The sequence below is a fragment of the Monopterus albus genome, unplaced genomic scaffold (assembly GCF_001952655.1).
Source record: "Monopterus albus unplaced genomic scaffold, M_albus_1.0 scaffold84.1, whole genome shotgun sequence".
NCBI classification, from domain to species: Eukaryota; Metazoa; Chordata; class Actinopteri; order Synbranchiformes; family Synbranchidae; genus Monopterus; species Monopterus albus.
Window position 1 is genome coordinate 509,877 of NW_018127964.1, and position 11,207 is coordinate 521,083.

The 11,207-nt window shown below is 41.6% G+C and overlaps 2 protein-coding genes across 2 annotated transcripts; one reads left to right on the forward strand and one right to left on the reverse strand.

The window, feature by feature from the left end:
- Window positions 1-612: 612 nt before the first annotated feature.
- Window positions 613-6,797, reverse strand: alg2 (ALG2 alpha-1,3/1,6-mannosyltransferase). The gene is made up of 5 exons (XM_020607253.1): window positions 6,692-6,797; window positions 5,810-5,981; window positions 5,551-5,688; window positions 4,368-4,535; window positions 613-2,159 (listed from the first exon to the last, which is right to left on the reverse strand). The coding sequence occupies exons 2-5, from the start codon at window positions 5,978-5,980 to the stop codon at window positions 1,419-1,421; spliced, it is 1,218 nt and encodes a 405-aa protein (XP_020462909.1). The 5' UTR covers window position 5,981; window positions 6,692-6,797; the 3' UTR covers window positions 613-1,418.
- Window positions 6,798-6,811: 14 nt separating this feature from the next.
- On the forward strand, window positions 6,812-10,538 carry sec61b (SEC61 translocon subunit beta). The gene is made up of 5 exons (XM_020607254.1): window positions 6,812-6,899; window positions 7,045-7,261; window positions 7,853-7,950; window positions 9,102-9,206; window positions 10,020-10,538. The coding sequence occupies exons 2-5, from the start codon at window positions 7,259-7,261 to the stop codon at window positions 10,105-10,107; spliced, it is 294 nt and encodes a 97-aa protein (XP_020462910.1). The 5' UTR covers window positions 6,812-6,899; window positions 7,045-7,258; the 3' UTR covers window positions 10,108-10,538.
- The last annotated feature ends 669 nt before the right edge of the window (window positions 10,539-11,207 follow it).

Genomic DNA, 11,207 nt, shown 5'->3' on the forward strand with positions numbered 1-11,207 from the left:
GGCCCTGGAGCTCTATGTCTCTGACAAGCAGTCACCAGCCACATTGACCTGATCAGTGTTTGATTGTTGTGTCTTGTTGCTTTTCTTCTTTTGTCTCTCCTCTATCCACTCACCCCAACCGGTCGAGGCAGAAGGCCGCCCACCAAGAGCCGGGGTCTGTTGGAGGTTTCTTCCGTTAAAGGGAGTTTTTCCTCCCCACTGTCGCCAAGTGCTTGCTCAAGGGGGATTTGTTGGGTTTTCCCTATGTAATAATATTGATAACAGTAAGGTCTAGACCTTACTTTGTAAAGTGTCCTGAGATGACTTTTGTTGTGATTTGGCGCTATACAAATAAAATTTGATTTGATTTGATTTGACTTGACTAATTAAAAAAATAATCAGCATGTTAATCAGTAATGGAAATAATGATTTTTTTTTTAGATTCTCTTAAAAACAGAATGAAGCACATATGGATACAACTCAAACTCTGCAAATGATGATGCAGCAGTGGATAGAGACCTGTTGTGTCTCTTATGTATCACTGCCTCCACACTCACCCACAAAATCCTTAGCAAACTCTATTAAAGGCCAAAAAATCTTACCAACAAAACAAAGCCCATAAGAGTCAAGAAACTATGTGTCTTCTTGTTTATTAAGACTTCGGGAATGTCAATAAGAGCATTTCTATACAGTATTAGGGTTGAGGAGGCCAGTGCACAAACACAATGACCTTCCGCTATTCTCCTCGCTGATAATGACCCAGACACAGGCACGCTGCCCATGAGCCAGACCTCTAATAAAGCCAAACATTCTATCATCTGCTAATAACCTCCACGCAGCAGCAGGAGTCATGGACAGGCCAGCGCCTTGTAAATGCAAGGAGGGGAACAAAGTTCTGGGCAGACGGGACGTAGTGGGAAGCATCCCGTTGATCGATCTGAGACTGTGCACAGCCTGATGGAACATGGTGGTAACTACATTCTTCTACTTCATCTGCCAAATGCACAAAGTCTACAGTAAAAAAGGAAGAACAAGCATAAACAAAACATTATGCTAACAATCAATCCTTTCAAGTACACTCATTTGCTGGGCTCTTGGTTGACACACTGCTACACAAGTACAATTATGTGCATGTACACATTGGCAGGAGTGGTATTTTTCCAGAAAGAGGGTTAGCAAACCCGTTCCCCCTGTCTTAATTGCTATAGAAATTCCATCCGGTTTTTCCTCTCAGCAACATCGCCAGGCGAATGCTGATTAATTGTCCTCCAAGTCCTCATAATACCCCCCAAACACCCTGCACATATATTCTCTGTTAGAAGACATCCACTTCAACTCTCTGCAGACCCCACTCATCCACAGTCAGTTTCACGGTTCAGCTGAGGGTCATTTTCCAACAATCCCACTGGTTTTCTCTTGCCTCTCCTCCAGCCTTCACATCACTGGCTCAGCCCGATAATGTACCTGTACAGCTGGTCTGAGAAGGCCTGAAGAGAGAACTTATCTTGTACCCTCCTCCTCCCAGCTTGGCCCATGTCCTTGCGGAGCTTCGGCTCCCTGACGAGCCTCTCCATCGCCTTAGAGAAGGCCTCGGCTGTGGGCTCACACAGGAAGCCCGTCTCCCCATCTGCCACGCTCTCCAGGGGGCCCCCTGAGTTCACAGCAATAACAGGGCAGCAGCAGTACATGGCCTCTACAGGAACTATCCCAAAATGCTCTCTGCTTGGGGTGTAGAGCACAGCAGTGCTGCCCTGCAGCAGTGCCACCTTCTGTGAATCAGAGGGGGAGCGCAGGAAAGTGACACAGTCCTGTAGGTGGAGCTGCGCTGCCAGATCTTTCAGTTCATTGTAATGTTGAATGTTCTCAGTAACCCGGTCATCATAGCCCCCGGCCACCACCAGATGAATACCTGCTCTCAGGGCTGGAGGAAGGCTGCTCTTCAGGAAGGCCAGAGCCTCCAGAGCCAGGCCCAGATTCTTCTTTCTCTCATATCGGTTCAGACAGAGAAAGAGGCAGGATGTTCCTTCAGGGAGCAGGCCTCCCAGGCCTTGTGCTTCAGTCGACAACTTGTCAAAGGTGTGAGTGTTGAGGGACGGATAGAGGACATCTGTCTGGACACTGCTTAGACTATGAAACGTCTCCCTGAAAATGCCTGCAGTGAAGTGGCTGTTTACCAGAATCTAGGAGGAAATATAGAGATTAGATATAAGGATCACACATGTATATCATGGCGGATTTAATTCCCTATAAGCTGGGAAGCAGCCTAAAGTCTAGATTAAAATCAAAATGTATGCGTCCTTGACAACAGACACCATCAAATTCTGAATAATCACTTTGGTTTATTCAGCTGCTTAATGCTACAGTATACCTTGTACTTTAATTTATTCTATTACAGTGCAGTTTTAAACAGAGTAGTTGCAGTAGCACTGTAGCTTTCAAAGGCCAAGCTCAAGTTTGTTGGGAAAAGAGACATAACTTCTCTTAACCTGTCAAACAACAGAGATAAAAATAATTCTGTGTGAATCAACTCTGGTTGTGCAAATGCATTAAGATTTTACACATTGATAAATCAAGTAAAACTGGATGGAGCTTGGTGACTCTCCACTATACTAACCCCCTCCATTACACTCTGTTGCCTACAGTCCTTCCATTATTATTCCAGGTTTTCTACCCTGTGTTCAAAGCCCCAGACTTCCACCTAGAAAAGGTTATAAAAAGGTGTTTTTGGAACTGCGAGTAGTCATTTCAAACAGTCAGTCATGGAGGAGCTCTTGGCAGCTGAAAGTCCGTAACAGTGGCCGCCAGAGCGAAGAGGCCACATTAATTTGTATAGAGAGAGAGAAGGACAAAGAAAGAGCAAACAGCAGGATTAACACCAGTTTGGCTTTTTGAGATGGAGAGTGTTAAAAGCAGCCAAAGGACTCAAATTTGGTTCAGATGTGGTGTTCTTCCTTTTGGATATGTTAGTATCTAAAGCTAATGTGTTTCTTTTGGTAACATTAGCAAACTAGTGTGGTCCTCACTTTACCTTTGCATTGAATTAATATGAATTACATTTCAGAGTAATTCAAAATTTGTGTAACATTAGTGCTTTGTGTGACATTATTACAACTTTCTACTGGACTGCCAATTTTACACATTAGTCTGCTAGTTTTGGACTGTTTGCATAGCTTGTCTCAACCAGGAACAGGGATTAATGTAGTCAATAAGGATACAGGACACAATGGGAGGGACAATAAGCAGTTTGAAGCGGCTTATGTCACTTTGCATGTGTTTCACTCGACCCTCTAGCAGCTGAAAAGAAATGAGGTAGAGTATCTCTAATTAGCTTGTAACTGCAATCTAATTTGGCTGTAGCCAAACCAATTCCACTTGTTAAGACAATGTATTTCTGGGTTATTAGTTACAAGTCTGTATGAACACCGTGTTGCACAGCCCTTAGCTCTCCTGTAGACTACACCGGAAATCCTCTGCAAAGACCCTCTGGCCAATCTTAAGTCTGCGCAAAAGGCTTGCTTCATTGTTCACTCAGGATAATAATTGGATATGTTAGTATCTAAAGCTAATGTGTTTCTTTTGGTAACATTAGCAAACTAGTGTGGTCCTCACTTTACCTTTGTATTGAATTAATATGAATTATATTTCAGAGTAATTCAAACTTTGTGTAACATTAGTGCTTTGTGTGACATTATTACAACTTTCTACTGGACTGCCAATTTTACACATTAGTCTGCTAGTTTTGGACTGTTTGCATAGCTTGTCTCAACCAGGAACAGGGATTAATGTAGTCAATAAGGATACAGGACACAATGGGAGGGACAATAAGCAGTTTGAAGCGGCTTATGTCACTTTGCATGTGTTTCACTCGACCCTCTAGCAGCTGAAAAGAAATGAGGTAGAGTATCTCTAATTAGCTTGTAACTGCAATCTAATTTGGCTGTAGCCAAACCAATTCCACTTGTTAAGACAATGTATTTCTGGGTTATTAGTTACAAGTCTGTATGAACACCGTGTTGCACAGCCCTTAGCTCTCCTGTAGACTACACCGGAAATCCTCTGCAAAGACCCTCTGGCCAATCTTAAGTCTGCGCAAAAGGCTTGCTTCATTGTTCACTCAGGATAATACTCACCTTTATTTGGCCAAGTATGTTACACACACAAGGAATTTGTTTCCGGTACAGAACCGAGGCAGCCATCTGTGGCGCCAACTCACACTGATGGCACTAACCATCGGGGGCAACTTGGGGGGGGGTCCATTCGCTTAGCATTCCTTACCAACTTTTTAAAAGATGCTAAGCATTCCATTTTTATCTGAATAAAGTAAAACAACACAATCTGACCATAAAAACCTGTGCTCATCCTGTCGTCCACCCTCAGCTGTCACGTACCATATCAGCCATGCCCGTGGTGCGTTCCTCCAGCCAGTCGATGGGAGTGCGGTACAGCTTCTTCAGAGCTGACTTCCTCTCAGTCAGCAGCTGATCTGGGAAGTGACAGTAGAACAGAACCTTTTTCCTGTGTCGAGATAGTCTCAGCACCGGGACACATACAGATACCTGCGGTCAAAAGAACAAAACTCAATGTTGACATGAACAAATATATACACATCTTCCCCAAAAATTCTTCCTCTTTCATGGCTACTCATAAACAAGTATGGCAGCATTTTTGGACTTGTGTGCAAGTAAGACCCATAATTCTTCCCTTAAGGTAATCGGTGCATTTTGAACATGTCTTAGTACCATGGTGCATCATTCACACATTTATGGAGACAAAGCAAACAAAAACATATAAACACTAAAAAGAAAAGAATACTAAATATTGAAATACATAACACAGTTGAACATTCAAGTATATAAATGGTCACTAAATATAAAACATATGTTCTGAGTTCGAGCTCCAGCCGACCTGGTGCCTTTCTGTGTGGGGTTTGCATGTTCTCCCTGTGCCTATGTGGGTTCTCTCTGGGTACTCCTGCTTTCTCCCACAGTCCAGTGGCATGCAGCTTAGGTTGATTGGCGACTCTAAATTGCCCATAAGAGTGAGTGTGGGTGTGTGTGTGTTTATTTGTCTATATGTCAGCCCTGTGATAGACTGGCGACTTGTCCAGGGTGTACCCCACCTCTCACCCAATGTCAGCTGGGATTGGCTCCAGCCCTCCCGCAACCCTACTCAGGACAAGCAGTATAAATATTGGATGGATGGATGGATGGATGGATGTAAATGCTAAACAGTCTATCTAACCACTAAATATACATTTTTCCAACTCTTGTGACCTCTGCATTACATGTTTTGGCTGATAATAATTGTGAAGCTTCTTCTAGGCTGAGAAATGCTTTTTATACTCCTTTAATTATGTGCATGTGTATTTGTATCAAAGACAAAACTGTAGAAAATAAGCAAAAGAGTGACCACTTTATGACATGGTATAGTAAAAGGGTGTGACACAAAAAAGAGACACAAAGAGACAGACTCTATTCTCTGACCAACAAAGACAGTTATGAGATACAGAAGGCTCAGAAAAACTCAAATAAGTGACGACCAAAATGACAAAGATTTGCTTACTCAACTCACCTGATCACAGAACACAACGTCAAACTCCACGCTACTGAGGAACACCAGGTAGAGGGCCACATAGATCATCCTCAGGTAGGCACACAGGGCATGTAGGTAGCCAAACACACTTGTGGGAAGCCAGTCACCCACACATACCTGTTAGAAAAGTAACAAAAACAATTAGGTCATACCTATCATATTTTACATTTGCTATTCTTTATCTTTGTTGTGTATCTCTTAGGGACAGCATTATGTAGTAAGGCTTGTGTTGCCGTACCACAGGCAGGTCTGGATCCAGGGTCTCAGAGAAACAGTGTGTTGTGTCATGATGGGCCGTCCAGATCTGAACACTACATCCCTGAGACTTCAGAGCAACCGCAGCATCAACGACAAGTCGCTCTGCTCCACCAATACCTAGGTCTGGATGGAGAAACACCACACGCACCATCCTGCACACCAGAAGAATAAAGCTAAAACTGAATGTGGAGTACATTAAGACAATGCTGGTTTAAAGACCAGATTTAAAATAAAAATGCATGAAACATTACTATATCATGTAGAATGACAGTGATACATTGATAAGCACAGATAGCCAAACAGTACAAGTAACGTTAATGCCAAAATCAGATGTAAAAGCTATGTCAACACTTAAAGAAGTGACTGCCTTATCATACGAAATGCCTCACACAGGAAATGTGTTTTCTTTGGCATGTAAACAGTGTAAACTTGATACTTCCAAAAGAAGAATTCATACATCTACTCTGATTCCAGCATTTCAGAGCTGCAGTACAGCTGTGACTGTACAACTAAATTTAGTGTATAACTTCTACCCCTTAAAGTACTTGTCATGTTAGTTGAAAATGTACCTACATTTACTTTACCTGACTGTTTCAGTATCTCAAAGTGCTCTGCTGGAACTGTACGGTCCATGGTTATCAAGTCACAAAAATGAGACTTGTGATTCAGATAACTGTTTGTGTTGGAAAATGTCACCTAAGTGTCTTTAGCTGCCGTGGTAAGGTTGTGCGTACTAACTTATTTATGTAGCTAATGAAAATAACCCGTTTCAAATAGCTAAATTAGCGGGTAACTGTCTCTTTAACTAGACACCACAACCAAATATCTCTGCACAATTTAATAATAAGGTATTTATGCTTACCTTTGGTTCTCTTCACTACCTTGTCCACTTTTTGGGAAGCCTGTGATTATGCTGGTCTACCAGCAGGTATCGTTAATGTTTAGACTCCATTTTGGCTCATGTCAACAGTTGTAGATAGGGGACTAATGCTTCGTGTTTGAGCCACAATGGCGCCAGTCTCCTCAATGAGACCTTGCTTCCTGTAAGACACGTCTTATTCAGAGTCAAGGTGGGTCATTAATTTGCCTTTGATTTAAAGTACAAATAAATTTATTATCTTGGATAATAAAAACGGATTTTTATACGAAATATACGGTTCATTGAAGTGGTATAAAATCAGCCTCATATAATAATGGATGTTTCGTTCTTTTTAGGGTGAATACGATGAGCCGGTCAGGCTTGTGCCCGGCCAACTGAGCCGATCTTGTATTCTGCAGTCGTGTCCTTTTTAGCCAAGCGTCAGCTTTTTGAGACCCCTTTTTAAGTTTTAACCAATTCACGCACTGACTGCCTGCTATACATTTGACGTGGACATCAACTTGAAAAGGGGCTCAGGGCTTCAGGTCGCATCGGGACAAATAAAACAAAATGGTAAGACTTTCAGTTCCATCTGAAACGATTACCGCTGTTGAAGCTAACATCCTTCGTTGTGTTCATTTAGACCTGAGCTAACGTTTTGCTAGCTGTTAGCTATCTTGCCAATCTTGGCTTAATCACAAGTAGACGTGGCTATTCTTCAGCTACTCGAACATTAATAAAATGCACAATTTAAACTGGCGTAGCACAAAATGAGTTAATTGTACATGTATACATTTGGTTGAGTGTGCATGTTGTCAGTAGTTAGATGTTGAAAGCAATGAACATTGTGGACTCGTACTGTAACGTTAGGCCTTTGGCATCAATCTGAGATAAAATAAAAAATAAAAACAACATATTGTTCTTACAGTTCAAAATCAGATGTAGGTTAGTTAATAAAAAACAATTCTTTTTATTTCAGTGTTTTGGGTTACTTAGGTTAGTTAATAAAAAACATTACTTCTTTTTATTTCAGTGTTTTGGGTTACATTAGCTGTGATTGTTTATGCGCGTGAGTGACAGATTTTGACAGACAGAGAGAGGGTAAGGGTTTAAATTAATGGAGTTGAATCCTGTCTGTGATTAATTTTGGTGTTTTCCTCTCAGCCTGGACCAGCAGCAAGTGCAACCAATGTTGGGGCATCTAGCCGTTCCCCCAGTAAGACAGTGGCGCCCCGTGCAGCAGGCTCCACAGTCAGGCAGAGGTAAACCCTCATGAAAGGTCCACTAAATGTTTACTTCTAAAACTGCACTCATTCAAACAGGCATTCCATAAGTGAATGCTACATAAAGACAAGATCATGTAATATAACAAGTGTAGATCCTTTCATACAGGCCACAAGTGGTCTGAGGATTATGAAATGACATACATCGTATTATATGGCCTTTACAAGCAAAACACCTCAATTCAGTAAGGCCCATGGATGATTTTGGACTGATGTGTTAGACAGGGCTCTGTGCGAAAATACAAAAATATGAGAATATCTTTTGGAAGCATTATTTCAGTAGAGTTCAGAGACTTGTCACACACTACTATAAAGTTTGCTATTGATGCCCACATTGTATTAAATGTGACAGATTGTTCTTTCAGCCTGCACACATCTCTCCATAACAGTTTTCCAAAAACCTCCAGCACTGACTTTCCCTTCTCATGCCATCATACAGTAAAAATGATTAATTATTTGCAGATAGCCCTCCCCTGTACATTTATGTGCCCTCTGTAGATTAGAGCAGCAGATAGATGTGCTGTGGACTTAATCGGTGTGTAATCAAAGGCCCGTTGTTACCTCTTTCATTATTGCCCATTACTATCACCCTCTTCATTACCTCATTAACCTCTGTTTAATCTCATCGCATGAGTAAAGCAGCCATGAATCACTCTGTTTCATTAATCACTGTAGTTGGAGTTACATTCAGAATACAGTGTATAATGACACTTCTTTTTTTTTTCTTTTTTTCCACCTATCATGGTTTCTAAATGACTTGCTCAAGTTCAGAGTTAATCTTCATTAAGATGATTTACACGGTTTAGTTTGATAAACTTTATTAGTATGACTATAAAATTCTGGTCCGAGAAAAAAAAACAAAAGTTTCACAAAACTGAGTTGTCCCCTTAAATTGTGGTTTTCGTTCAGTTCTCACTGATCATGTCATAAAAAGTATTGACCTGTTAAGAAAATTGCTGTTAATTGTATAATTAACAATACATAAAGAGGCAGTATACAGAGATCAAGTCAGATGTTATGTAAAGCCCTGAATAATCTAATACCATATGTTTCTTATCACAAGTGTTGTATTGCTAGGACTGTGGTTACTTTGTTGCATCAACATATTATTGACATAGTGCGTTCCACAGGAAAGCAACCAGCAGCGGTACACGCAGCGGTGGCAGGACCACAGGATCAGCAGGCACTGGTGGCATGTGGCGCTTCTACACAGAAGACTCGCCAGGCCTCAAAGTGTAAGTGCCGTTTATAAAAGCAGCTACTGTAAAACGGTTATACCCATACACACACTAAAGAAATAGTGGACATATACACGCACACAAACAAATTTAGCCTTTGACATTTGAAGTTGCATCCGCTCACAAAAACAGATTAATGTTCAGGTGTTCCGACACTTGGGCTGTCATTAATATTATGTTCATCAGGTACAGTGGGTGGAATGTCTAATGACAGGAAATTGGGCAGACGTGCCTTTGTGGTAAAACAAATCGTGTCTGAGCTGTGGAGCAGCTTGATTTAAGAGCGCGTGTCTGTATGCGCCCTGTGTGTCAGGAAGGTGCAGATTAAGAAAACTCCACCTCATAAACTTCTATTCTGCTGCATCCTCCCCCTAATATTAGAGATGTCGTCCTGTCTCGTGGCCATGGCTGATCGATGGTGCTGAGGTGGTTATTGAGTGTGTCTCTCCGGCAGTAGAAGGACGGCAGACTTGCTATACCGTGTTGTATATCGAGTGCATGTTTGTTCCCGCGTTAGACGCCGGTCTCAAAGCTTCATTAAAGGATCCACTCTGAAAGGTCAACTCAATTACAGCCTTCTGACAGGGGGAGGGAGGAGATGGTTGGCATGGCAATGCTGCTACTTAGCAATGCGTACCTCCACCCCACCCCCCCCACTCAGTCCCTCCTTCAGAGATGAGAGCCCCTCCTGGTTTCCGAAGCTCATCAATAAAATCAGCCACTTCACTAAGACTCTGGCTCTGGTTGGGTTTACAGCAAATGATGGGGTTTTCTGTTTGTGTATTAATCTGAATTTCTTTGTCGTTACAGCGGCCCGGTGCCAGTACTGGTGATGAGTCTGCTTTTCATTGCTTCAGTTTTCATGCTGCACATCTGGGGGAAATACACCCGCTCTTAAAGCCCACCTGATGACCTCCGACCCTGCACTTCAGCTTTTTAACACGTCAGATCTGGACCAAACAACAAATGAGCAAAAAACTTCTCCCCCTTGTTCCTTTCCCTTCCCCACTATCACTACAACACACAGACACACAAGCTGGATTTGTATGCAGCCTTTTCAGTACATGATCTTCATCTACATCTGAAGTCGGTATGCACTTTGTTGCTTTTACCCATCATGTGTTATGAACATTTGATTGGGCGAATGGGAGGAGTCAACATGAGCCCACCTCAGATGTGATATGTGTACGTGGCCCCTCCCCCCAAGCAGCAGCAGCATGTGTTCCTCCACTGCGCCAAGTTTCAGTGCCGTGCTCAGACATTTCTCCTTGTAGCCTGAATTTTTTTTTTTTTTAAACAGGATTTGTACAAAATGTAATGTAATATTGTACAATAAAATAAAAATGGTAAAATTCAACATGTTTAAAGATGACTGATTTTTGTTAAACAATAAAACTATTTGCACATTTCAATGTGAATTAATCTTTGTATTTAATTGGGGGGGTAACTTTTTATTTAGTTATTTTTGTTAATTTAACCAGCTAAAGTGCTATTGAGATAAAACTTTTTTTTTTTTAAAGGGAGATCGGGCCAGGATGGCAGCATCACAATTTCCGGCAGGATAATCCAACATGACAAATTTACAACAAGATAAATCAAGGTTTAAAATAAGCCAGGAACAGAGCACTTTACATAGGCAGTTGTCAATGTACTGGAAGCAAAAATGTGCTAAAAAAGAATCACAATAGAATTTAAAGTTGTTGTAAATCTAAGTCTTACCAAGTTTGGTAATATAGTTCCTGTTTGTAAACTATTCCAAGTAGTTGGAGCAGAAAACATGAAAGCTTTCTTTCCCGTCTGTCCGTACCCTAACGACAGAGCAGATATGTGTCCTGTGATCTAAGATGAGCTCAGTTGTTTTGCCGTCATATTTTCAGTGACAGGTGAGGTAGTGTTCTCACTTTGAACTTTCTAGCACTAGCAGACCTACGCCTAAAGGCCTGGACAGCCCCTTTGTTTCAACAAAAATTACATCCTGGTCGGTTTTGCTTTGAGACT

Bases quoted from the DNA above. Each gene is read 5' to 3' on its own strand.
- alg2 (XM_020607253.1), bottom strand. From the start codon at position 5,980: ATGGTGCGTGTGGTGTTTCTCCATCCAGACCTAGGTATTGGTGGAGCA. The intron at 4,536-5,550 runs GTGAGTTGAGTA...TTTTGACCGCAG, and splicing joins ACGTTGTGTTCTGTGATCAG to GTATCTGTATGTGTCCCGGT. The intron at 2,160-4,367 runs GTACGTGACAGC...ATTTCCTCCTAG, and splicing joins CCACGGGCATGGCTGATATG to ATTCTGGTAAACAGCCACTT.
- sec61b (XM_020607254.1), top strand. The intron at 7,951-9,101 runs GTAAACCCTCAT...TGCGTTCCACAG, and splicing joins GGCTCCACAGTCAGGCAGAG to GAAAGCAACCAGCAGCGGTA. The intron at 9,207-10,019 runs GTAAGTGCCGTT...TTGTCGTTACAG, and splicing joins GACTCGCCAGGCCTCAAAGT to CGGCCCGGTGCCAGTACTGG.